This window comes from Neovison vison, chromosome 13 (genome assembly GCF_020171115.1).
Source record: "Neovison vison isolate M4711 chromosome 13, ASM_NN_V1, whole genome shotgun sequence".
Taxonomy (NCBI): Eukaryota; Metazoa; Chordata; class Mammalia; order Carnivora; family Mustelidae; genus Neogale; species Neogale vison.
Genome location: NC_058103.1, coordinates 87240510 through 87268492, shown reverse-complemented (window position 1 = coordinate 87268492; position 27983 = coordinate 87240510). Strand labels below are relative to the sequence as shown.

The 27983-nt window shown below is 42.6% G+C and overlaps 1 protein-coding gene across 3 annotated transcripts in view; it reads left to right on the top strand.

Annotated features, from left to right (window-relative positions):
• EIF2AK4 (eukaryotic translation initiation factor 2 alpha kinase 4) overlaps positions 1 to 27983 on the top strand; it is a 114583-nt gene that overhangs the window by 25800 nt on the left and 60800 nt on the right. Inside the window, exons 4-9 of one of the 3 annotated variants that reach the window (XM_044231477.1) lie at positions 35 to 187; positions 3352 to 3432; positions 4597 to 4745; positions 17534 to 17649; positions 20628 to 20785; positions 22805 to 23340. In XM_044231477.1, the coding sequence (XP_044087412.1) occupies positions 35 to 187; positions 3352 to 3432; positions 4597 to 4745; positions 17534 to 17649; positions 20628 to 20785; positions 22805 to 23340 (1193 nt within the window). Of the gene's footprint in view, positions 1 to 34; positions 188 to 3351; positions 3433 to 3642; positions 3837 to 4596; positions 4746 to 17533; positions 17650 to 20627; positions 20786 to 22804; positions 23341 to 27983 lie in introns of those variants that run through there. The other 2 variants (XM_044231478.1, XM_044231479.1) reach the window with 2 other exon arrangements.

Genomic DNA, 27983 nt, shown 5'->3' with positions numbered 1-27983 from the left:
ACCAGTTGTGGTTGACTTTCCTCTGTATGTTTAGGTGATGATATTTGAACTGGCCGACCACGTGCAGTCATTTCTCAGCGAGCATAACAAGCCCCCTCCCAAGTCTTTCCATGAAGAAATGCTGGAAAGGCGGGCTCAGGAAGAGCAGCGGAGGCTGTTGGAGGCCAAGCAGAAGGTGGAACAGGAGGTGAGACCCTGGTCACTACCAGCGGCCAGGCCCAGAAGTCAACAAGCTTCTGTCAGTTTTGACTCTGTCTCTGCCCACACACTAATCTATATTTCAGTTTTGCTCAGCATGTGCTTCGAGCAGTGGAGATTCATGTGAGAGGAGGCCCAGAGAGTAACTGAGAAATATGGTGGTGGTTTCCTCCCACACAGATACCAGTGTTGCTCCTAGAACCCTCCATCTAGTCCAGGTCTTTAAAGAAAAGAAAGGAAAAACGTTTGTTTCACTAAACTTCTTGTGGTCTCTCTGAGCTTGTGAAGCTGTGCAGGAATTCACTGAGCTTTACAGGCTGTTTTCTTCCTTCTGAGACATACGAACCTACTGTCCAAATGAGTAGCAAAAGCCAGAGATGGAACTCTTTTACGTGCCCTAACCATTTGTATTTTTATTTCAATCTCTTTTTGTATTTTTTCTTCAATCTCTTTGCACAAGGATGTGCACTCCTATATTATATTTTTAAAATCCTTTAATGAAAGATAAAAATACATATCCAAGGTTTTTTCTTTTTTCTTTCCTAAGTTTCCTTCTTGGTTTTTTGAAAAAATTTTTAAAAGATTTTATTTGTTTAACAGAGAGAGACACAGCGAGAGAGGGAACACAAGGAGGGGGAGTGGGAGAGGGAGAAGCAGGCTCCCACCTGAGTAAGGAGTCCTATGCGGGGCTCAATCCCAGGACCCTGGGATCATGACCTGAGCCGAAGGCAGAGGCTTAGTGAGTCAGTCACCCAGGTGCTCTGTCCCTCTTGATTTTTAACTTAGTTTATTCTCTGTTCATTCTTTAATCAACTTACCTAGAACTTTTTTGGGAGTGGTTTATTAAAATGAGCATCTGAAGGGCCCCCCCCAGACATTTCCTAGCACAATAAATAATCCATTATCCTTACTTGATTTGTAATACTTCCTGTAAGGTGAATTTTAACTATATATTCATTTGTGAATTACCCATTTTGTTCAGTTCATCTTTTTTTCTTGAGTCCCTGCCACACTCTGAATCAATGTATCTTTTTTGCTGTTTTAAGATGTGGAAAGTCGGGGAGCCTGGGTGGCTCAGTGGGTTGAAACCTCTGCCTTCGGCTCAGGTCATGATACCGGGGTCGTGGGATCGAGCCCCGTGTCGGGCTCTTTGCTCAGCAGGGAGCCTGCTTTCTCCTCTCTCTCTGCCTGACTCTCTGTCTGCTTATGATCTCTCTCTCTCTGTCAAATAAATAAATAAAATATTAAAAAAAAAAAAAAGATGTGGAAAGTCACCTTCACCTTCCATTATACTTTTCTTTTTCCCCTCAGCCATTCTCACCATTTATTCTTACAGATGTGCTGCCGGATCACTCTCTCAAAGTCATACCAGACTCTCTGCACTAGACTTACACATTCACTTAGGAAGAATTGACACCTTGGCAATACTTAGACTCTCTATCCAGGATTGTTGGTCTGCTTATTCTTAGCTCTTGGTGAGGCTTTCTAGTTTTTTTCCTGTAGATGTTACTGTTTCTTAGTTACTTCCAAGGTTTTGTTATTCTGCCTTTCTTAGGTTCTTGCTCTTGGTTCTTCCCCGCCCCCCCCTTCATTTTGTTCATGGTAACACCTGTCTCGTTGTGGGCGCCATTCATGTGTTACTTCTGATCTTCTAGTTAATCCTGTAGCCTAGATATATCATTTAGAGTTTAAAGTTCCTTATTTTCATTGTTTTCAGGAAGACATGTTTTTATTAGCTAGTGAGTATTTAGCCAGCTGTCTTGTTTTAGTATATTGTTTACTTATAAATTGGGGGTATTTTTTTTATTTTGTATTATTGCTGATACAGTTTTTGGTGAGTCTCTTAATGGTTTTGATATCTACAAACTAGAATTTTAAGGGACTCATAAAAAAACAAAAACAAACAACCCCCCCCAACTATTTTTCCCAACCTAAATTCAGTCTCACTTGAGGAATAGATACATGAGGCAAACGGATGCAAATCAAAATACCACTTTTATTTTATTTATTTATTTTTTAAAGATTTTATTTATTTATTTGACAGAGACAGGAAGAGAGAGAACACAAGCAGGGGGCATGGGAGAGGGAGAAGCAGGTTTCCTGCCAGTCAGGGAGCAGGGCTCGATCCTAGGACCCTGGGATCATCACCTGAGCCTAAGGCAGACGCCTAGTGACTGAGCCACACAGTGGTACCCAAAGTACCACTTCTTTGTTTGTTTGTTTTGTTTTGTTTTGTTTCCAAAGTACCACTTTTTTTTTTTTTTTTTCAAAGTACCACTTTTAATACTGAGAAAACTAGAGCATCGAACTGAGGGTCTGTGGCACGTGGGATGGTGCCTAAGCCACTGCCACCCCAGGTCCTGGCACTGATGACAGCTCAGCCCACCTGCACCAAGGGGACCTCACCCTCTGTGGTGGGGGGAGCAGACCCTAGCGCTTGTTCTCCACAGACAGGGAGACATGGAGGAGGAGGGGCAAGGTCAGGGTGGGAGGCTGCTGTAGGGGAAGTCTCTCCAGGTGGAAGCATGAGGAGTGCTGAGTCCCTCCCCACACAGTCCAGAGACCTCACTAACCGGGAGCAAGTAGTGCATAAGAGCTGATGAAACTGCGTAACTACAGTTTGTTGTAAGATTCTGAATAATCAGGCCCTTTTGGAAGGGAGGGCTTAAATCCTAGAGATGCAGAAGGTTTTGGGGATGCTCAGTGGGTTGGGTGTCCAACTCTTGATCTTGGCTCAGATCATGATCTCAGAGATGAGGTCTGTGTCAGGCTCCATGTTTGTCATCGAGTGCATTTGTCTTGAGCTCGCTCTCTCTCTCTCACTCTCTCTGTCTCTCATAAATGGGTAAATACAATCTTAGGAGTGCCTGGGTGGCTCAGATGGTTGAGTGTCTGCCTTCGGCTGATGTCATGGTCCCAATGTCCTGGGGTGGAGACCCACGTCAGGCTCCTGGCTCAGTCTGCTTCTCCCTCTCCCTATGCCTCTACTCCTGCACATGCTCTCTCTCTCTCTCTCTCTCTCTATTACTCTGTCTCAAAAACAAAACAAAACAAAAACAAAAACAGAAGTGCTAAAGGTTTTTTGTGATTGTAGGATTTATATGTTGTCTGGGTTTCAGAGATTGGCATTTGATGCACTGTGATTTATTTCAGCAACGTGAGATCCTTCATGAGATTCAGAGAAGGAAAGAAGAGATCAAAGAAGAGAGAAAAAGAAAAGAAATGGCTAAGCAGGTACTCTGTGAATTGTACCACACTAAAATAGTCTACATTTTGCAAAACATAAAATGTTTTTTTCCATCAATGATGTTTTCTTCTGTGTTATTACCAATAGTAAAGCTGGAAATGAAGCACTAAAAAAACCCCCAAATATCATTCATTGTGTATTTCAGATTCCCCAAATGGAAGCAAAATTTAGAGTTGTATGTTATCTGTAGATGACACAGGCTGAGAGAATGACAGTTGTTTATCAAATGAATCAGGGGAGAACAGAGATGGAAGCTTAGATAATTAACCCAGATCGGAATTCTTAGCGCATACTTGGAAAATACAACTATTTGTTCAGCTGAAGAGTGAATGGAAATCCTATGGATATGCTGGAGATTTCATTCAGTCATGGAAAAGAAGGATCCAACAGGGCAAGTTTAAAAAGCAGTGATGGAAAAGGATAAAGTCCTTTTTCTGTATTTTTCCTGAGTCCGGCTTGGTCAAAACACCAGTTACCCATGTTTGGAGAAACCCAGAGAAAATTTTACTTGTTCTCTTTTGTAGAATTATGCCATTTAACTTAAGGGCAACTCAGAGGGGTGGTGGGAAGCACTGATGTCTGAGTAAGCAGCATCTGGCTTAAAGCTTTGGTGTTTTGACTGCCAGCTCTGTGACCTTGACAGGTGACACTAAATGTGACTCATTTTCCTCATCCCTTAAAATGGTTATGCCAACTGATGATGCCTCCCTTCTCTCTCATGTAGTTATTCCCATCGATAAATGTCCTGTCCTCAGTGAAAGTACAGAGCCGTACACAAATGTAAGGTGATCTAGGACTGCTTCCACCAGCCCTGTCTTACTCTGATCCCGCCCACCCAGCCATATGCTCCCTCTTTCAATGCCTCCTCCCTCTGTTCACCCCCTCTTGCACTTTTCCCTGACTTGTCACGCATCTTGTAAGATTCTAAGCATTTTTCATTTATAAAATTCACATTCTCTTCATACTGTGACCTGGTCTTCAGTTCTTGAAGCAGTACGTGTCTGGACGTTAAATTTTTAGAAGTTCAAGTTTATTATTAAGCATTCAGCTTAAGAAGAGTCACACTCCCAACTGAATTAATGTTTAGGAGCCATGATTTTCTTTGACTTATGACTTGTATTTTAAGTAGGTTTTACTTTTCTTTCTTCTAGGAGCGTTTGGAAATTGCGAATTTATCAAACCAAGATCAGAACTCTAGGAAAGACCCGGGAGGACACAGACCAGCTGCCATTCTACATGGAGGCTCTGCGGACTTTGTGGGAAATGGCAAACATCGGACCAACTCTTCTGGAAGGTCAAGGTATGTCCCTGGGATTTCTGATTTGTTTAGAAGGATGAAGGCTATGGAAGAGATAAAACGGCTTGCAGTGACATGTGATGGAATTTTCAGGGAATAGATTTAGTAACTTTTTCAAAGCCTGTATGTCTTAATGTATTGGCAATATAAAACAACATTTTCATTTGTTCTAACTCATTCCAAGTATCCTTCTTAAAAAAATTTTTAAGTTTTTATTTTAATTCTAGTTAGTTAACATACAGTGTTATATTCGTTTCAGGTGTGCAATATAGTGATTCAGCAGTTCCATACATCACCTGATGCTCAACACCAGTGCCCTCCTTAATCCCCATCACCTATTTTATCCAGGCCCCCACCCACTCTCCTCTAATTACCATCAGTTTGTTCTATGTAGCTAAGATTCCTTTTCTTTTTTTTTCTTTTTCCTTCCTTCCTTCCTTCCCTCCTTTCAAGATTTTATTTATTTGAGAGAGAGAGAGCACAAGTAGGGAGAGCAGCAGTGGGAGGGGGAGAAACAGGATCCTTGCTGAGTGGGGAGCCCGACACAGGGCTTGATCCCAGGACTCTAGCATCATGACCTGAACCAAAGGCAGACGCTGAACTGACTGAGCCACCTGGGCACCCTTAAGATTCCTCTTCTTGATTTGTTCTCTTATTTTTTTCCTTTTGCTTGTCTTGTTTCATAAATTGCACATATGAGTGAAATGGTTTCTATCTTTCTCTGACTAATTTCGCTAAGCATTGTATTCTCTAGCTCCATCCATGTTGTTGCAAATGGCAGGATTTCATTCTCTTTTTTGTGGCTGAATAGTTTTCCATTTTGTATACATACCACATTTTCTTTATCCGTTCGTCAACTGGTGGACACTGGGCTGCTCCCATATGTTGGCTGTTGTAAATAATGCTGCAGTAAACATAGGGGTACATGTATTCCTTTGAATTAGTGTTCTTGTGTTTTGGGGGTAAATACCCAGTAGTATGATTGCTAGATTATAAGGTTGTTCTATTTTTAACTTTTTAGGAAACCTCCATACTGTTTTCCAGAGTGGTTGCACCAGTTTGCCTTCCCACCAGCAGTGCATGAGGGTTCCCTACTCCACATCCTTGGCAACACTTGTTTCCTGTGTTGTTGATTTCAGCCATTCTGACAGGTGTGAGGTGATATCTCACTGTGGTTTTGAGTTGCATTTCCCTGATGGGGAGTGATGTTGAGCATCTTCTCATGTGTCTTTTGGCCCTCTGGATGTCTTTGGAAAAATGCTGTTCATTCGTGTCTTGTCTTGTGACCATTTTTTAAGTGGATTATTCTTTTTGGGGGTATTGAGTTGTAGAAGTTCTTTATATATTTTGGACACTACCTCTTTATTAGGTATGTCATTTGTCAATCTCTTCTCCCATTTAGTAAGTTGCCTTTTATTTAGTTCTGTTGATTGTTTCCTTCGCTGTGCATGAGGTTTTTATTTTTGATGTAGTCCCAAAGACCCTGGGATCATGACCTGAGCCGAAGGCAGACACTTAACCGACTGAGCCACCCCCAGGCGCCCCCCAGTAGTTTGTTTTTGCTTTTGTTTCCCTTGCCTCCAGAGACATATCTAGAAAAGTGTTGCTGTGGATGGTGTCAGAGGACTTACTGGCTGTGAGCCCTCCTGTGATTTTTAGGATTTCAAGAATCACATTTAGGGCTTTAATCCATTTTGAAATTATTTTTGTGGATGGTGTAAGAAAGTGATCCAGTTTCATTCTTTCGCATGTAGCTGTCCAGTTTTCCCAACACCATTTGTTGAAGAGACTGTCCTTTTCCCTTTAGGTGTTCTTTCCTGCTTTGTCAAAGATTGACCATATAATTGTGGGTTTATTTCTGGATTTTCTCTTCTGTTCCTTTGATTTATTGTCTGTTCTTGCGCCAGTACCATACTATCTTGATTACTGCAGTTTTGTACTATAACTTTAAGTCCAGAACTGTGATGCCTCCAACTCATTCTACATATCTTTAATTAAACTAGTTTTATAGCTCATTCCTCTTTATAATGGCCTATAACACTCCAGTCTTGCCCCCAGTGCAGCTCCATCTGACTTCTAATGATCTAACTGTTCAGTAAGTGAGTTTTAAAATTTTCTTCCATTGGAATCATCATCCAGTGAAATTTTCACACTGTATGTGTTTTCAGTCTGTAACTCAGTAGGTCCCACCACAGATATTCCAAAATGGGCACAGGTGTGGAAGATCCTCTACATGAGAATGGGAACCCCAGTTTGCTGCCATGGTGCCCCTCTCTCTCACTGCTGAGGACACTGGGCTTCCCCCTTGTCACAGTGTTATTCTGGGTTTCTTTCCTTTTACCAGAGATCCCATGAAAGATACTACATCTTCCTCTACATCCTTTTCTACTGAAGAACGAAGCTTCTCTGTTTATTGTAACCCTTGTGGGCAGGAGGGAATTTTAGTGCAGAACCCATTTATAAGTGGGTGGGTGATTAAAACCATGTAGTTACTATAAATCAGCTTCTTTATGTGTTTATCTGTCGCGAGACTCTACGCAGCACTTAAATCTAACACGTTTCTTCAGTGAAAAGAAACATTTTAGGTACCAACGAAAGACTTGAATAAACTTATAGTCTATTTATAAGAAAGAACTATTTCAGTTCTTTCCCTAATTACCTACTTTATAATTTCTTTCCTAATTATCTACTTTTAAAAAATCACCTTAGAAGTAATTTTGGTATTGTTTAACCACCTGCTGTTAAGGTAAACTAAATGTTTTCTTGAGTACTGTTTCTGGAGTCCATTCCATTTTAAGATGGTAACTCCTTATACCAATTTAGAGTATTTTTGCTTGCAACTGGGCTTCCAGTAGGCAACATAGTTGGAAGTTGTCAGAGTGATTCACTAGGAAGTATTTGACCAATTCCTATTGTGTTAGGAATGGGAATAAATCAGTACTACGGAGAAGTCTTTCTGGCTATACAAAAAGCAGTCTTTTAAGGTTGAAACATTTCCATTTTTGTGGCAGTTACTGGGTCTGAGATTGGACTTGCTTTTGAAATCAAAGATCATTAGCACGTTTATTCAAGAAAGGATGGGAAAATCTCTCTCCTTGACATAGGTAAAATAACTTTTTACATAATGCTTTGGAAACATTTGTATGTCTTAGATAGAAGCGTATTCCATGAGCATCCAAGAAGGAACATGAAAAGAGATTTTTTTTTAAATTTTTTTAAAGTTTTTTTGAGAGATTGTTCTCATCTATGATTTGCCAAAATTGTTGCACATACCCGCTTAGAACTCAGTCACTGTGTTGGCTACTGAGTAGGGAAGGAGGAATCCTTTCTTTAAAGTTCAGTTGAGTTGCTTTTTTTGGTCACAAAATAGAAAGCCCTAGATGAACCAAAGTACTTCATGATGTACTCCTGATTCTCCTTCTTCTTTGCTATTCATTGGTCTCTTGTGGTTGGGAAGCCAAAGGAAATAAACAAAGCGTTCCATTTTATTCTTTCAGTTAGTGGATACATTTAGTAGAGATGGTAGAGATGACCTTGTCATCAATACTGTCAGGAGGGCAGTACTTGAATTGGCTATGACTAAAGGCAATAGCATCTAGAACCATGTTTGTCTATTCATTGAATAGATAATGAGCACCTACTAAATGCCAGACACTGTTGCGAATCCTGGACATTCAGTAAACAAGATCAAGAAGGACTCAGGCTTCATGGAGCTTCTATTCCGGTTGGAGGAGACTGTCCAGAAGCGACAAAGAAAATGTCAAGATAGTGACTAGTGCTCTGCAGAGAATTAGAATAGTCCATGTTGAAGAAAAGCTGGATAGCTACTTTAGATTGGTGTCGCCCTCGACCCGCAAGGACGACAAGAAGCCCCGGTTCAGATATATCTTCTCTCTCTTTATTTCCGCAAGTCTACACACTTATATACGTTTACATGACCAATCAGCGAGCAGGGTGACCAATAAGGGGCCAAACAATGGGGAGAGCCAATGAGAGTCCTGTTACTATGCTGATTAAATTTGAAACAGCCAATGACTATGTCCTCCTTTAGGCGGGCTTCACCAGAAAGTTCGTTGTTTACTTGCAGCGTATTTTGCTGGCAGTGAGCCAAACGCCATCTTGTAATGGCGGGGATTTTCCCGGCCGGAGGTGGTCCCCAACATCTCCCCCTTTTTTGTTTTATGGCAGAGATCGTGCCTGTCTTAGGTTGTCAGTAGCAGAAAACATCCTTACCCGTCATCAGACACAAGATATCGATGATCTCTGTCCTGTCTTAGGTTGGTATGTTTCTCTACTGATCTTACCCGTCTTTGGCTACCGATCTAGCATGCTTAGCCATATCTGGGGAGATGTCCCAGCCTCTATTGACACAAGGGCTTGTACTATAGCTCGGCTCTGCTCTCGCTGCTCTGTGCTCCATTGGCGAACTTTTCTGAATAGAAGCAGAATGCCAGTAAGGAGGAGGACAAGAAGACCAATTGTGCCAGCCCATTGTTTGGTATTGCTGAATGTTTGAAATAGCTCTGGGAGGGAAGCTGGTTGCACACGCATACTATTTACTCGAGTTATCTCAGCCAGAAGGATTCGTATGAAATTTTGAAAATCATCAGACCAAGCACCCTGCAAATACTGGGAGAGCTGTCGGGAGACATTCTGTAAGTCACTCATATTAGTATAGGCTATGGGAGTTACACAAATTGCCAGGAAGGGTGCTATACATCCCAGTCCCAATAGGGCCCCCAATATGTCCACTTGTTCTTGAACCAAATCTACTCTCTGGTTGACTATCAGGATTCCTGCTTGCAGATGTGCATTGATCTGAGTGTGTTTGAAGGGCAGCCGCCGTTCCTTCTGCAAGGGTGTTCACAGCTTCCACAGTGGGTATAGTTGCAGCAAGCAAGACTGCTGCTGCCGTGGCAGCTGCTGTATATATAGCCAATGCTGTCACAACGGCAGCTGTGATACCAAAGTCTCTCTTCTTTCTGGATAGCACCACCGGTAACTTGTCATCTGGAATGGAAACTGGGATAGGAACATGGGTAGGGATAAGCATAATCACAGCCAGCTTGAAGGCTGTGACATTCCAGCACTGGGAAAGATCGTGGAGTGAATGTAAAGCTATGCATTTAAACTGAGCGCAAGGTACTCTGACATCCAGACCACTCCGGTGGCCATACCCTGTTATTGGTGCACCTGGGCAACTTAAAAGGTTGATATGGCCCCGAGGCGTTAATAGGTTTCACAGGGGCCAAACCCTGGATCACAGGTGGTCCCATTGAGGTATGTTTAGCAAGCCTTCATCTAGGAACTATGGAGCCGCCTTTTCCACTGTATTCAAAAAGGCCCAAGCAGTTTTTGCTTTTAGTGGAGTTCCATTGGCTTTCAGCAGGTCTTTTAAAGACCCTTCCAACTTCAGATCCCATGATGAACACACAGACAACAGACGCGGACATTAAAGACACTAACTAGCACATTAACTTTTTACACGCATATACTTCAGTCGACCTTTACTCCCCACTTTACCGCGGAATTCCCACTTTTGAAAGAAAAGACTAGTCTGCTATCCTCACTGAAACAGTGAGCTTTCTCAAGATCGTCACTAACACCAGTGAGCTTACGTTACAATCGTCACTATAATCAGTGAACTTTCTCAAGATCGTCACTAACACCAGTGAGCTTACATTGCAATCGTCACTATAATCAGTGAACTTTCCTAAAATTTCTCTGACCAGAATTTTCTTCTAAATAAATTCGTGAACGTGGCCTTTACTCCCAGCTTTACCGTGGAAGAAAATCCCGGCTCTATGGCCGCCCCGCTTCTTATTGAGGTCTTGTACAAGATTCCCACCACTTTGATCGTGGTTCCTTCCCCGCTTACCTGCGGTTTTTCTCCTTGCAAGGTTTACTTACTCGTTAACGGTTCCTGGGTTTCGGCACCATTTGTCGCCCTCGACCCGCAAGGACGACAAGAAGCCCTGGTTCAGATATATCTTCTCTCTCTTTATTTCCGCAAGTCTACACACTTATATACGTTTACATGACCAATCAGCGAGCAGGGTGACCAATAAGGGGCCAAACAATGGGGAGAGCCAATGAGAGTCCTGTTACTATGCTGATTAAATTTGAAACAGCCAATGACTATGTCCTCCTTTAGGCGGGCTTCACCAGAAAGTTCGTTGTTTACTTGCAGCGTATTTTGCTGGCAGTGAGCCAAACGCCATCTTGTAATGGTGGGGATTTTCCCGGCCGGAGGTGGTCCCTGACAGATTGGGAGTTGGGAGGAAAGAGTACATGAGTGACTACAGGAAAATGGTTTTAGGTTGGGGGGTACCAGAGCTGGATGATGAGGAGGAGGCAGCCAGAGCTGGAGGGCAGCCAGTGTAGAAGACTGGAGGCTGGCATGGACTTGTTGTGCACAGAGCTCATCAAATAGCAGAACAGTGTGGATAGAAGTAGGGCGCATGGGGCAAGCTGGGACAGGTCCAGAGAGCTTTGTTGGCCAGGTCTGGAGTTCAGGTGTAATGAGAAGCTTTGGGGGTTTTTACGTAGGAATAAGATCTCATCAGAGTCATACTGTGGGAAGTTCTTCCTGGCTATAAGCAGAGAGTGGATAGCACGGGAGCTGTGGTGGAGGAGTGGTTTTCACATCTTGCTCCATCCTGCTGTGTCCTAGTCCTCCCCCTCTGCATTGCAATCATGTTCATCTCTCATCCTTTGAGCACACTGGGATCCTTCCCATCTCAGGGCCCCTCTTTGTCACTGCCTGGGACACTGGCCCACTGTACTTCATGGGACTGGCTCCCTTTTATCCTTCAGTTCTCCCCACAAATGTGACCTCAAGAGACCCCACTTCCCTGGTTAGGCACTTGTTCTGTGGTCCTGTTTTTCTCCATGGCACGTAGCACCAGCTGAACATCTCCGTTTGATAGCTTTTTGTGTGTCTTTCTCCTTTCATAAGAGCCTAAGTTCACAAGAGCAAGGGCCTCATCTGTGTTTTCCTGGAACAGACCCTGGCAGGCACACAGTAGGTGCTCACTAAACATCTGATGAAGGAAGGGAAGATTGGAAGGAGGGCAGATACTGTGTTTTTGGCACTTTGAGAGTCTCCAGCCTCTTTAACCAGGGCAACTCTGCTTTTCTTTTCTATGGGTTATATATAAAAAAAAAAAAAAAAGCAACAAAAGGTTTCTGTTGATTAAAACAAAGGACAGAACAGAAAACCACTCACTATTCTAGTAGAAGGAACTTAAAGGCTAAAAAAACAAAAGCCCCCAAAACAAAAAACTTAAAGGCTTCAGGGGCACCTAGGTGGCTCAGTTGTTAAGCGTCTGCCTTCGGCTCAGGTCATGATCCCAGGGTCCTGGGATCTGGCCCCACATTGGGCTCCCTGCTCAGTGGGAAGCCTGCTTCTGCCTCTCCCACTCCCCCTGTTTATGTTCCCTGTCTTTGCTCTCTCTCTCTCTGTCAAATAAATAAATAAAATGTTTTAAGAAAACAAATGTAAAGGCTTGATACTCAAGGGCCTGGCCTTTTTTTTTTTTTTTAAGATTTTATTTTTAAGCAATCTCTACACCCAGTGTGGGGCTTGAGCTCACAACCCTGAGATGGAGAGTCGCACACTCTGCCGACTGAGCCAAGCTAGCGCCCCAAGGATTAGTCAGCACTTTTGTGGAAGAACTTCATTTTCTGTGTACTTTAAGTTGTCTTTTTCCCCCCTTGAAAGATTGAGTTTAAAAAAAAAAAATTGAAGGGACGCCTGGGTGGCGCAGTTGGTTGGACGACTGCCTTCGGCTCAAGGCGTGATCCTGGAGTCCCGGGATCGAGTCCCACATCAGGCTCCCAGCTCCATGGGGAGTCTGCTTCACTCTCTGACCTTCTCCTCGCTCATGCTCTCTCTCACACTCTCTCTCTCTCAAATAAATAAATAAAATCTTTAAAAAAAAAAAATAAAAATAAAAATAAAAAATTGAATAACATAAAACTAAACATGTTCAAGTATACAGTTCAGTGTCAGATTGCCTTTGGTGAAGGACAGACACAGTCCTTCCCAAACCCTGCCTTCTTCCCAGGGATATTCTACCTCATAAATGGGTACTTCAGACTTCTTAGGAGAAGCCAAGAAAAAAGAAAGTCTCTTTAAGTAGTTTGTGGAAGAGAATTATTTCCCACAGATTCAGAGCCACCTTCTTTGCAGGTTACTAAGGTATAGGCCAGAGTGTAGGAGACCTCACCTGTCTCCACCCTCAAACATCAGCTCATCTCCTAACTCGTTTTCCTGATCCTAAAACCAGGTATGGTAACTGTTGGCTATTCATCCTTGCAGAGAACAGATTGTGGAGTGTATAAGACATGGGATTCCTTCTACTTTGCCCCAAAAGCTAGGAAACCATTGAACTATATAAAGGATGTGGGTAGGAGGGGAGGAGATCTTTGCTGCATCTTTCCAAACCTGTGATCCTCCCCTGATCTCTCTTCCTCTACTTGGCTCCGTGGAGGCATTAAACTAGTTCACCTCAACTTAAACAGTATTGGGAATTCTTACTAACTTCTCTGTCCACAAAGCTGCTGTGAGTTTCAGACTAAGGGATGAAGAGCTAGAGTTTTCTGTGGCATCTTGGTGACTTGGGCAGGAAGGTGAGACCATCCTAGCTCTTATATGTCTAAGGTGAGATTACCTGTTGTCTAGCCCATCCCAGTCATTTATACCATTGGTCATGTCGGCAGAGCTGTCTTTTGGATGGGAGCCCAATTCTGAAGTCCCTCTTTAACAGATTGCCACCTCTCTTCTTGCTACTTAGCTTTTAAAAACAATCACCTTTTTGGGGCACCTGTGGCGCAGTTGGATAAGTGTCGACTCTTGGTTTTGGCACAGGTCATGATCTCAGGGTCCTGGGATGGAGTCCCACATCGAGCTGTGCACTCGGCGAGGAGTCTGCTGGAGACTATCTCCCTTTCCCTCCCTCTGCTCCTCCTCTGCTTGCATTCTCTCTCTCTCTCAAATAAATAAATAAAATTTAAAAAATAATATTTAGCAGTTTTGTTTAAAATACCCTTTATCTTTGCATACTGCCACAGCTACTTGGAAAAACTGATAGCATGGGTGATGTTCCTAATGCTACCACAACCCTCTCAACATTCCATAATCTAGACTAGACGCTTGACAATGAGACCAATGTTACTTATGCTAAATTCCATTTGTTTACATTGGGATGGCTATTTCTTTTTTTCGTTCTTTTCTTCTTTTCTTTTGTTTTCTTTTCTTTCTAAGAGAGGGAGTGGGGGAGTAGTGCACCTGGGTGGCTCATTCATTGAGCCTCTGCCTCTAGCTCAGGTCACAATCCCAGCATCCTGGAATCGAGCCCCACATCAGGCTCCCTGCTCAGTGGGAAGCCTGCCTCTCCCTCTCCCACTCTCCCTGCTTATGTTGCCTCTCTTGTTGTGTCTCTCTCTGTCAAATAAATCTTAAAAAAAAAAAAAAAGGAGAGAGAGAGGGAGTGGGGCAGGGATAGAAGGAGGAGATTGAGGGAATCTTTTTTTTTTTATCTTTTTAAAAAGATTTTATTTATTTATTTATTTATTTATTTTAAGATTTTATTTATTTATTTGACAGAGATCACAAGTAGGCAGAGAGAGAGGAAGGGAAGCAGGCTCCCTGCCGAGCAGAGAGCCCGATGCGGGACTCGATCCCAGGACCCTGAGATCATGACCCGAGCCGAAGGCAGCGGCTCAACACACTGAGCCACCCAGGCGCCCCTTTATTTATTTATTTGACAGAGAGCACAAGCAGGGGGAGAGGCAGAGGGAGAGGGAGAAGCAGGCTCCCTGCTTTCGGGACTTGATTCTAGGACCCTAGGATCATGTCCTGAGCTGAAGGCATTGGCTTAACCAACTGAGCCACCAAGGCACCCCTGGGATGGCTATTTTTGATGGAGCTCAGAAGCTGTTTTACTCATGAATGAATTAGGTTCCTAAAGCTTGTTCTAAACTCCATTCTGGATGAGTCCAAAAGAGATGATATGAGCATCCAATATATCTACATTTCTTGCGTGGAAATAGGAAACATCAGTAACATTGGATTTTTGTCTCTTTATTCCTTCTCCTCAAACTTCGTGAGATTTACTTTTTATCCTTCAAAATGATTAGATTACTACTATTATTAATCAGAATTATTACTACTACTGTAATGTAATGATTACATTTTATTCTGTTGGTGCCACTTTGTTCGTTTTCTTGATACTTTCCCTTTTAAAATTCTCTTGATTTTTATTTCACTCTTGATGGTAATACATCTTTTCATACCAGAACTCTTGAAATTCTCATTGTGTTTGTACTTAAGAGTCATCCTATGGTAATTGATTTTCTAAAACACTGTTAAGAAATATCTGTTAGCACCATGTTTGGAGAGAGCAGAGTGGCTATGGAGGTACTTCAGGATAATTTATGTTATTAAGCCTCCATATCCTTTTAAACCTTTGCTTTTATGCTTTTCTTCAAAAATTTTAGTGTCTCCTTGGTTTCACAAAGAACTTGAGAAGTAGAAGTTTAAACAGAACTACAGTACATTTGTCATTCCCTAGTGTTTCTTTCTTTCTTTCTTTTTTTTAAAGATTTCATTTATTTATTTGATAGAGAGAGAGAGAGAGACAGCAAGAGAGGGAATACAGGGGGATTGGGAGAGGGAGAAGCAGGCTTCCTGCTGAGCAGGGAGCCTGATGTGGGGCTTGATCCTAGGATCCTGGGATCATGACCTGAGCTGAAGGCAGACGTCTACCGACTGAGCCACCCAGGTACCCCTCCCTGGTATTTCAAATACGTAGACACATGTATGATATGAGAAACTCAATCATAATAGGTCTTGTCAAGAGCGTGGGAGGAGTTTGGGGTAGGGGAAGACTCATAGGGCTGGAGGTAGAGAGAGTAGTGAATAATGGAGTATTGCTAGTGTCCAGGAGAAAGTCGGTCATGACCCAAAGAGGGCAAGGGAATTGGAGAGGAGAGGGTGGTGCTTGGGGATCAACTATACGGAGATCTGGTTGCTCAGGGAGGTGGACTTGTTTCTGACCATGCACAGAATGGATGTCTGAGCCACCAACCAAAATAAAAGAAGCCAAGGGGGGAACGAGATTGAGAGTGGGTAGGAGGGTGGTGGTGATTTTATTGACATTGCAGCAGAATGAGGAATCAGGAGAAGGCACCGAAGTAGAGACAGCAAATAAGAAGTTTGAAAATGGAAAATAAAAGGGGGTTTGAGCACAAGATTGAGGAAAGGGAGTGGGAGAGAGCTGTAGTCTGAGGGCCTGGAGCCTAGATGGAGGGTCAGACTGAACATACAGGAGGCAGGGCATAGCTGATGGACCAAGAAGATCTCAAGGAGGCTGTAGGGAATGGAAATGAGGGCAGGATCACGGTCCTCCTTCAGAGTCTGGGAAAAAGAATGGTGCAGATGCCAAGAAACGTTAAAGGGGAAATGATAGAAAGTGTGGACTTAGGCACCTGGGTGGCTCCATTGGTTAAGCGACTGCCTTCAGCTCAGGTCCTGATCCCAGAGTCCTGGATCAGGCCCCCTGCTCAGCAGGGAGTCTGCTTCTCCCTCTGACCTGAGAGAGGGGCTCTCTCTTTCACTCTCTCTCTCTCTCTCTCTCTCAAATATATAAATAAAATAAAACAAAACAAAAAAGTGTGGGCTTCAGTGCCCACTGCTCCATGTTCTCAGGGAAAGTAGAAGGCAAGATCAGGCTTAGAGTGAGGAGTCTGTTTTCTAGAGATCTCTCCCTGTGCCTCATCAAAACATTTTGTAGAGGTGTCCATTCCTGACCATCAGAAGCTCTCTCCTTTGCCTCTTCCCTGCATCCTCTGCCAATTTATTCTCTTATATTCATAATCTCCTGAGTATTTTTGCATTATCATCTAGCTTCCCAGCTACTGCTTCTCACAAAGAAAAAAAAGCAGAAAATGGGGAAGAGGGGAGGACAGGGTGGGCTTTGATATTATGGAGAAGTCATAAAGGGGAATGGCAGAGCATACGTACCAAAGACAAGACAGCAAATGAGAGCAGGCAATGGTCGGGGACAGCTGGAGACAAGGAATTTGTAAGGTTCCAAACCCCCATTTGCAGCTTTCTTCACTTGTGCAGGTGCACGGGAACTCAGAGATGTGGAATCGCTGTGGGACTGAGCTAAATCACTGCCGTAGGACTGTGACAGTGGAAATGGTCCTTATCAGTGCTGTCCAGTAGGGTGGTCTCTAGTCACTTGTGGCTGTTGAGTACGAAAATTTTGGCTACTGCTATTGAAGAATGGAACTTTTAATTTCTTTTCTTTTTTTTTTTTAAGTATTATTTGCCAGAGAGAGAGAGAAAGAGCAAGAGCACACAAGCAGGGGGAACAGCAGGCAGAAGGAGAAGCAGGCTCCCCACCAAGCAAGGAGCCCAGTGTGGGACTTGAACCTAGGACCCTGGAATCATGCATGGTCTGAGCCAAAGGCTGGCGAGATGCTCTGAGCCACCCAGGCGTCCCTGAACTTTTCATTTCATTTTAATTAAATCTGAATAGCCTCATGTGGCTAGGGCTCCCCTTTTGGACAGTACCAATATAGAATTAGGGGGTTTGTAGAGTTGATATGGAGAAGACCTCCACAAAGTAGAGTGCTAATGATCCCATTAACGCTTCAACTCAGTTCCTAGTGGAGATGGTGAATGGGCTGGTAAACAGGAGAAAATGGAGGGGCAAGAATTTCCTCTGTTAATCTTTAGTTTAAAAAAAATATATATCATGTCCAAATTTGTTTTTAAGGCGAGAACGTCAGTATTCTGTATGTAGTAGTGAAGATTCTCCCGGGTCTTGTGAAGTCCTGTATTTCTCCCTGGGTAGTCCTGATCAGCTCATGGTTTACAAGGGGAAATGCATTGGTGAGTAAACTAGCTAAATTGATTTAAGCTATTCTAACAACAAAAGTTAAATCATGAAGGAGTATGGTGGTACGGACACTGCATTATCTGATGCAGGGAGAACTATTAAGTCCATGAGTTGGTCTGGTTCCCGTTGCCTGAGAACCAGAATGAGAAAGCGCTCAGGTTTCCCCTTCTGTGAGATGGAAATAAAAACCTAAGCCCTTGGAAATACCATTAGTGTAAAGATAATTTAACATTTGTCCTTATTCTCATTAGTCAAGCTTTTGGAAACCAAAATGGTTGACATTGCTGATAGAATGTGTGTAATGAAATGAGTTCTAATGCCTGTAATTTCTAATGACCAAGTCTAATTTTCTTATGTTGATACTCATCTGAATAGCATTTTCCTGCTTGGCATTCCTGACCAGGAAAAGCACTTTGTTTTCTGTATGTCTTACTCAGCAATTTTGTCTCCTGATGGCTATTTGGAGTAAAGCTGGTTTAGTAATTTGTGATTTGAATTGTTTATGTCAAAATCAGGTTTTCAGTATCTACCTCTTTTGTACGTGCAAATGTACATCTTTTATCAGCCACACAGATACATCTGCTACTTGGTGTAGGGATCACTTGCGTGTAGTGAATTGGACAATTTCATTTTCAGCCCATGACTGTTCTTACCAAAGCTAACAGCCAAATTATCTAAATTGAATTTACTTTCTTTTGGTGTCTTTTTCCCATCTCCTTTAAGGAGATACAGATTGGCAGGGGCGTTGCCAGGGAGCAGGCAGCAGATAAGAGGGAAACCAAATATTTGAATAGTCCATGAACCAGACAGTTAACCTTGACTGATGGAAAGCAGCCCGAACGGTATAGGACCACGTGTACAGAGTGTGCTGTATGCCATTCGAACAGCCTCACAACCTTGAACCTGAGACTGTCCTTGACTCAGAGACATTTCAGACTCCCAAATTGGCAACCTAAAACTCAATGGTTTCAATAATATGGGGAAACCAGGAAGGCAAATTAATCCAGCTGCTTATTACCTTTGCTCAGTCTCTTATTCCCACTGGTACACGTTAGATCGATTTACCTAAGTTAGTGCGCTCATTAGGGGACACATTGGCAGTTGGAATGTTTTTTAATAAAACCATCAAGTAAATTACTTATTTTGCTTTCTCACAACAGGACTGAATTTTTAAAATATGTACTCCTATTCTACGAAATGTTTTTGTAAAAGATGAACTCATTAACATTTGTTTTTCAACTCAGAGCTGCCATAGAAGCAGAGAAAGCTGATGGGCGAAGCATGTAGACCATTGGTGCAAATATCATTAGCGCATAATAGAGTCTTAATCAGAAATCTCCTGGGAACACACTTCCTTCAGTCTCATCGCAGTGTGTTCTTTTGTCCCTTTTATTACCGCATCACAAAAAGTGACAAGAGGAGGTTGGTGATAAAATGACAATACCAAAAAACCTTGCAGTCAGCAATTAGGAGACCCCCACCGGGTTCCAATGGAGACAAATATTGCAAGACCTTGTACTGTGTAATGCACACATTTAATTAGGCTTTCTGTAAATAACATCACATTCCATCCCATAAACATTAAAATCAGGTGTCTCCACGTGTGTACTGCATAGACTCCCACCTTCCACAGGTGGAATTGGGTTGACAAATTTTCACATATGAAGGTTTTTTCCCCTTAGGCTAAGAATGTCAGGAATTATTTAAAACCAGCATAAGAGATCATTTGCATTAAAATTTCTTATATTGCCAGCATTTCTATGAGGGTAAAAACTGCTATTCAGTTAAAAAGTCTTTGAGCTGGTTCAGCCACATTCCCTCAACGTCTTTTTTACTCTAACTCTGTCTTATAAGTATGGGTTATGTTTCGTTTTTAAATGGAAAAAATGTTATTTGTTGTAGAACTTTTTTTGTTATGAAGACAGTGTAGCAACATGGAAAACAATTATTTATATACTAAGAGAAAAAGACCAAATACTGTATAACAGTGGTTCTCAGTTGGGGGCGGTTTTGTCCCCTGGGGGATGTTTGTGGATGTCCGGACATATTTTCCGTGTTTAAGACCAGAGTAGGGGTACTGCTGGCATCTAATGGGTAGAGACCAGAGGTGCTGCCAGATATCCTACAGTGGACACGACAGCCCTTTTCAACAAAACATTTTAGTCTAAACTGTCCCTAGCATCAAGGGTGAGAAAGGCTGTTATATATGCTATGAGTTGGTAAATTAGAATAAAAGTAGAGGGATCTGGAAGAGAGATAAAAGAACGATATCGTGGGTGATACTTTTCTCCATTTCTAATTTTTTGGTCATTTCTATCCTAGTCTTTAATGAAAATAGGTGTTAAAGAAATTTTGCTCTCCCAGGTACAAGTGGAAACCATATGCCCATCACTGAATGAATGTGTTGGTCTTTTTAGCTTCAAATTGAAATAGTCATTTCTGGTTCCTTACCCCAGAACCATTGGGCAGTTTGTATTTGATGAACATACTGAAATTTTGGAGTCAGAAGATCATTGATCTATTCAGATTTCCAGGTTATTTATTAAGACTTGTTTTTAATACTCATCTACGTGGATGGAAAGATCTTGATGGATTGGTCCCATTTCCAAATTCCTTTCATCACAGTGGTTGGTCTTTAGCTCCATGAGGGTGGGCAGTGTCATCAGAAGTGAGCCAGTTATGGAAGGAACATCGTGAATAATGGCTCGTAGAGGAAAACACCGATCTGAGACTAAAACCTCATGGTTGATTATTGTCGCTTTGTAAAAATGAATACTTGAGGGTTCAGAATATGTTGTTAAATACTAGAAAATTTGGTTACAAAAGAGCATGTATTACATCCAGTCGTATTTTTTATAGGTAGCATATGGTATCCACTGTTGAATGGATGCATGAAGATACAGGCCCTCTTTCTTTACCCCCACAGAAAACAGACCAGTGAGATTTCATCACATTTTCTTTAAATGTGCAGGCAGTGATGAGCCCCTTGGAAAGTTAGTTTACAATGCTTTGGAAACGGCCACTGGCAGCTTTGTCTTGTTGCACGAGTGGGTCCTTCAGTGGCAGAAGAAAATGGGTCCGTTCCTCACCAGTCAAGAAAAGGAGAAGATCGATAAGTGCAAAAAGCAGGTGGGCATCCAAGGTGGCCCCTGAGCAGAGCCCCCATCTTGAACTTGACAAGATGTCAGGACAAAAGAGCTGTGCATCTAACTGGCTAGTAAAGATGATCCAGAATGGTAGGGGATCTGTTTAACCAGAGGGATGGTGGGGGGCCCCTCCCCTTTCCAGAGTTTTTTCAGCCCCTTGCTGCTCCTTTCATAACACTCACAAAACATGGTCAGACTGTCGTGTGCACCGCCTTTCTCTGCCTCTTTTGTGACATGAATAGCTGTCCCCAGCTGGGGCTGGATATTCTTCATTCTCATGTTTTCTGTAATCTTTTGGAATCTTTGCATCAGAACTGAATTTTAGGGGACTAGACAGTTTTTTGTTTTTTGTTTTAAAGATTTTTATTTATTTATTTGACAGATCACAAGTAGTTGGAGAGGCAAGCAGAGAGGAAAGCAGGCTCTCCGCTGAGCAGAGAACTTAATGCAGGGCTCGATCCTAGGACCCTGGTATCATGACCTGAGCCAAAGGCAGAGACTTTAACCCACTGAGCCACCCAGGTGCCCCAGGACTGGACAGTTTTAACGTTAATCTGTAATTCTGAGTTTAAGAAGAACACTGAACATTGCATATCACACAGTGACATAAAGAGGTTACAAACAGTAGGAAAGCACTGTGTTTAGAAATGTGTATTTATGATAGAAAAACTGGAAGTAAATACACTGAAATCATAATGGTTGTCTTTGGGTAGTGACTGTATAGGTCATTTGTGGGTTTTTTTCCATTTGTGTTAGAACTTACTAAAAAGATTCACGCTGATGCTTTATAATCAGGAAAGGCTTTTCTTAAGATCTTTTTTATTATTTTTAAGTAATCTGTATATCCAACATGGGGCTTAAACCCACGCAACCCTGCTTCACGCTGTGGCAACTGAGCCAGCCAGGTACCCCATCAGGAAAGTTTGTTTAAAAAATTGTTTTTGGTTTTTTTTTTTTCTTGTTTTGGTTTGGTGTAGTTTTGTTTTTGTTTTTTGCTGGCCTTACAGCAAGAGAAATTGCTTTTAAAAGCCGTTGACACAGGCTCCTGGGTGACTCAGTGGGTTAAGCATCTGACACTTACGTCTCAGGTCTTGATCTCAAGGGTCTTGATTGAGGTCTTGATCTCTTGGGTTCAAGCCCCATATTAGGCTTCATGCTGGGCATGGAGCCTACTTAAACAGAGAAAAGTGATCAACTTTGGGTGTCCGGGTGGCTGAGTTGGCTAAGTGTCTGCCTTCAGTTTAGCTCACGATCCCAGCATCTTGGGAAGGAGCCTGGCATCAGGCTCCCTGCTCAGTCGGGAGCCTTTTCTCCCTCTTCCTCTGTAGCTCCCCCAGCTTATGTTCTCTCATACTCTTTCTTTCTCTGTCAAATAAATAGGTAAAATCTTTGGCTCAGTGGGTTAAGCCACTGCCTTCGGCTCGGGTCATGGTCTCGGGGTCCTGGGATCGAGTCCCGCATCGGGCTCTCTGCTCAGCGGGGATCCTGCTTCCTCCTCTCTCTCTCTGCCTGCCTCTCTGCCTACTTGTGATCTTTCTCTGTCAAATAAATAAATAAAATAAAATTTAAAAAAAAAAAAAAGCTGTTCATCAATTTTATAGTATTTGTATGCTAGATTTTGAGATCACAGTAGTAGAGAAATAATTAAATTGCTTTGATCTTTACGAACCATTAGGTTGGCCTTATAATTTAGGGGGGATACAGTTCAGAACATATTCCTTCTCCTTTGAAAGTACATTTTCTATTAAATATTTTACTTTTTTTTTTAAGATTTTATTTATTTTTTTGACAGAGAGAGACAGCAAGAGAGGAAATACAAGCAGGGGGAGTGGGAGAGGGAGAAGCAGGCTCCCTGCTGAGCAGGGAGCCTGATGCAGGACTCAATCCCAGAACACTGTTCCAACTGAGCCAGCCAGATGCCCTTAAATATTTTACTTTTGAAATGAAATACCAGTTAATGCTGATCAATGCAGTATTATTTGGTGATGTTTTTCCTCATCAGATTCAAGGGGCAGAGACGGAATTCAGCTCACTGGTAAAACTGAGCCATCCAAATGTCATACGCTACTTTGCAATGAATCTCAAAGAGCAAGATGACTCCATCATAGTGGACATTTTATCAGAGCACGTGAATGGGGTCTCCCTCACCGCACACCTGAGCCACTCTGGCCCCATCCCCGTGCATCAGCTCCGCAGGTATGCAGCTCAGCTCTTGTCGGGCCTCGAGTATTTGCACAGCAATGACGTGGTGCACAAGGATCTGCGTGCATCTAATGTGCTGGTGGACGCAGACGGCAATGTCAAGGTTACGGACTACAGCATTTCTAAGCGCCTAGCAGACATTTGCAAGGAGGACGTGTTTGAACAAAGTCGAGTTAGTTTTAGTGACAGTGCCTTACCTTATAAAACGGGCAAGAAAGGGGATGTTTGGTGTCTTGGTCTTCTGCTACTCTTCCTCAGCCAAGGACAAGAATGTGGAGCGTACCCCGTGACCATCCCTCATGACTTACCAGCTGACTTTCAAGATTTTCTGAAGAAGTGAGTATCCTTGAGATTCTCCCTAATTGCACTTTATTCCTGAACTTTAAAAAAAAAAATTTATTTATTTGCGAGAGAGCAGGTGCATGAACAGGGGGAGGGGCAGAGGGAGAGGAACAAACCAGTTCCGTGCTCAGAGTGGAGCCTGAAGCTGGGCTCGATCCTAAGACCCCAAGATCCTGACCTAAGACCGAGGCAGATGCTTAACCGTCTGAGCCACCCAGGCGCCCCTACTCTGGAACTTGTAATTGTGCTTAAATGTGCTCAGCATCTAAGTGATGTGTTCAAGCTTAGAAGTGAGGAACAGGATTGAAGTTTATTCTTCGTTCTTCCAACCCTTTCTCTGCCATGTAGGTTCTGATTTCTTGCTGACCGGCTGACCATTTTCATTCCCTTTACTTGCACATCTCCTAAATTCCCCCAGGCTTAGTAGTAGCTTTTCAGACTGCTTCTGGGGAGTGCCTGGTAAATCTAGGAAGTTAACGGGGATTGCTCCAGGGAGAAATATCCCAGGTACTCCAAACGGAAGACCCTCTCTGTCTACCTTACCTGCTGGGTCCTTGTCCAAAGACAAGACCTCCTATCTAAAAACAGCTCTAAGAGAATCACCGTTCTGCCCCTTGTTCTTCTAAACCATTCTTGATTAGCCATGTCTCCTTCAGCCAGCTGATAGAATGCAGTGACTTTCAAGCACCAGCCGTAGGACTTTTGACACCTGTAAATTCCAGGTGCACATTTTATTACAGAGCCACAGCTGACTGCTTTGAGAGACTCCTTACTGAAAGGTTCCCGAGGGGCCTAAAGTTTTTGTCCAGGTCCTTCCCTTCAGTGCTTTCCCGCTTAGCCCTGCCTCTCAGCTCTGTCCAAGCCAGACCTCGGTTCTCTCAGTTTCTGTTAAAGAAGAAGTAAGATCCTTCAGTGTGGGTTTCTTCAGGCACTGCCCTGGTCCAGCCTTCCTGCAGAAGGGGAGCTGGACTGGTTTCCTCCCTTCCCAGTGCTCATGTCTTATTTCTCACTTTCTTTTTCCCAGCCATTCACTTTTATCCACTTCCTACATCTCTTTTACCCTTTACATTGTTTTTCCTATTCCCAGCCATCCCAAATGCCACTTGACCTGAGCCAGAGTGTTATTTGCTGTCCCTCATGACCTATTACAGAAAGTAGTTGCACTTCTGTTTAAATAAGATAGTTTCTGTGTAAAATAAAAGCAGACGTGATGTACATACAGTCATGGAAAGAGGGCAACTTTGATTCTTTATACTGTGTTCTCTCCTTTGAGTATATAAATGTCTTAAGATTTCTAAGGAAATCTTTTTCAGTTTCTTCTAAATGCAAAAGAACTTTAAAAATATTTATTTAGGGGCGCCTTAGTGACTCAGTCATTAAGTGTCTGCCTGTGGCTTAGGTGGTGATCCTGGGTCCTGGGATCAAGCCCCGCATCAGGCTCTCTGTTCAGCGGGAAGCCTGCTTCTTCCTCTCCCACTGCCCATGCTTGTGTTTCCTCTCCTGCTGTGTCTCTCTCTGTCAAATAAATGAGAAAAGTGTTTAAAAAAGATTTTTTTTTTATTTAAATGCACGGATGAAGTTGACTAAAAGGAAACCAATAGAAATATGGTAATAGAACCAAAGATAGGCGCATTTCATTCTTCAAAATGTCACCTTTGGCTTCTTTATTGGTCAAGGGTAATTTAGCAGATAGCATTATGTATTTTTAAAAAACAACACTGGGAAGTTGATGTGCAACATATCTCTTACATTTAACAGAAAAGTGACAGATTCCGTAGCTCATTTTCTTCTTAGAGAATTGCTCAGCACTCGGGCTGTTGAACTTGAGATTGGCACTATTTCTCACTCTGTGTAACATGGTTGTCCTTTAGACTTTTTTATATATTCCTGTCTCATCCTAGACTGATTTGATGGATGACTAGGTGAAGGAGGGGCACATATGGTATTATTTTACTGCCTTTGCTGTGCAGCCCCAATAAAAAAAGAAAAAAAAATCATTCGCCAACAACATAAGCATAGCAACATTTCATTTGTTGTTGCCTTTTTACTTCTTGGTGACTATCCTCTGGAAAAAGGTTTTGCTCCGTCATCAGTCTCTGTGACAGGAAGGACCCCAGCCTGGAGGCAGGCAGCTGGTTTCAGGTCCCACCCTCACCCCTTCCTAGCTGAGTACTTCAGCTCTCTACCTTGAGGTTTGTTCTTGTAAAATGGATCATTTTATTTATTTATCTATTTATTTGAAAGAGAATGAGGCGGGGAGGGGCAGCAAGAGAAGCAGACTCCCCATTGATTCCATCTAGAGACTCCAGAATCATGACCCGAGCCTGGAAATAATCTAAATGACCAACGGTAGGAGAATGTGTATATAATGTGAGTAAATTCTGGTAAGCTCAAAAAGATCTTGAAGTACTGGCTTGGAAAGATTTCTAAGACACATGGTGTAATACCATGATTTATAGTGAGAAATATATATTTGGTCTTCACCCCTGTTTCAAGCAATAAAAACCTTAGTGCCTTCTATTTTTTTATTTTCTTTCTTTAAGTTTTTATTTAAATTCCAGTTAGTTAACATATACTGTAGTATTATCTTCAGGTATAGAACTTAGTGATTCATCACACTTATAATGCCCAGTGATTGTCACAAGTACCTCCTTAATACCCTTCACCCATGTAGCCCATCCCCCACGCACCTCCCACCAACCCTTGATTTTTTCTCTATATGCTGTTCTTAGTAACATTTTGCAATTGACACAACTGAGACACAGAACTTAATGACTGACTTTGTTAAAGCTCTTAAAACCATTGTCTCTTGTTATGTTAATGAGGTGAATTTTGGAACTCACCTGAGGACCAGGGCTAGTTGCCCAGAGAGCTGACAGAGAACCAACCCATCACTAGAGTGGTTGAACTTCCAGTCCCTCTTCCCGACATGTGGGGTGGAGAGAAGGGCTGGACATTGAATCGATCACCAGTGGTGATTCTTCAGTCATGCCTATATAATGAAGCCTCCATAAAACCCCTCCAGAAGGGTGGGGTTTGGAGAGCTTCCCGTTGGTGAACACAGAGGCGCTGCCTTTCTTCTGTCTGGCTGTTCCTGAGCCATATATCCTTCCATAAGAAACTGGTACTCTGGTAAATAAAATGTTCCTCCGAGTTCTGTGAAGCGCACTATCAGACCAGTTGAACCCAAGGAGGAGGGGGTTGTTGGAATCTCCAGTCTCTAGCTGGTTAGTTGAAAGCAAGGTTGTGATTGGCATCTGCAAGGGGTTGAGGGTCAGTCCTAAGGGACTGAGTCCTCAAGTTGGGGGTCTGATGCTATCTCCAGGTAGATTGCGTCAGATTGAGTTGAATTGTAGGACACCCAACTGGCGTTGGAGGATTGCTTGGTGGTTTGGTGGTTCCCCGCCACCGCCACAGCCCTCCAATGTGGAATTGTGTACAGAACTTTTGCATGATCAAATGAAAAAAGCAAGTTGAGGATAATGTAAGATGATGTAGTTTAAAAAAAAAAAAAAAGATATCCACAAAGCAATTCTGTTATTTTTTTTATAAGATTGTGTTAAATGCATAGAAAAAAGTCTGGAATGACAAGACATGAGAGGAATTGGAGAGAGATGGGGGTTTATCATTATCAGTAATATTTTAATATTTGCACAGAGAAGATTTTTTGTTTTACTGGTGGAGTTAAAATTAATCTTAAATTTTTGGGGGGACCATATCTTACACAAATGCTTTTACTGTGGTCTTTTCCATTTCCAGGTATGAAATTAGGAGTGCTTTGCAGTGTTAACTGCTATCGCTTTATAGGTGATAAGTACAGAATTCACAGTGATAACTGGTTCTTTGAAATACACTATTGATAATTAGGGTCAGGTGCTACCGGGTGGTGCTACTTGGGTCATTGTCATAAGAGACAAACAGTTTAGGTTAGTTAGAAAAGTGGTTCCCAGACTTGAGCTTGGATTGAAACCATCTGGACACCTTGGTAAAGCACAAATTACTGCCCCAACCACCAGAGTTGCTGATTTCCTAGGATAGGTTTAGAATAGAATTTGTAAGAAATTTCCGGGTCCTACTGGTACTGATGCTCCTGGTCAGGGACCCCACCTTGAAAACCACTGGGTTAAAGGTGTGGCTTGTCTTCATTAGAAGGCAAAAGTGATTTAATAGAATAACAAACAAGTTTCAAGGAATGAGGTATATGATAAAATGTGCGGCTTTTTAAAAGTAGTCCTTAACTGTTAACAAGTTACATCATATCATGATGTTAAGTTTCTCATAATGGGGCCCAAACCTGTATCAGCTGTCAGATTTGCTTTCCTTTTGGAAAGCTTTGTTTTTCACTGGTCCCTGGAGAGGCTTAATGTAGGATGGGAGGTCATTACACTATTCAGTGGGCGTGCAAATTCCTAATTTGTGCTGACTTTTTTTTTTTTTAAGGTTTTAATTTATTTATTTGACAGAGATCACAAGTAGGCAGAGAGGTAGGCAGAGAGAGAGGAGAAAGCAGGCTCCCTGCCAGGCAGAGAGCCCGGTATGGGGCTTGATCCCAGGACCCTGAGATCATGACCCAAGCTGAAGGCAGAGGCTTAACCCGCTGAGCCACACAGGTGCCCCTATAACTTGGGCTGTCTTAA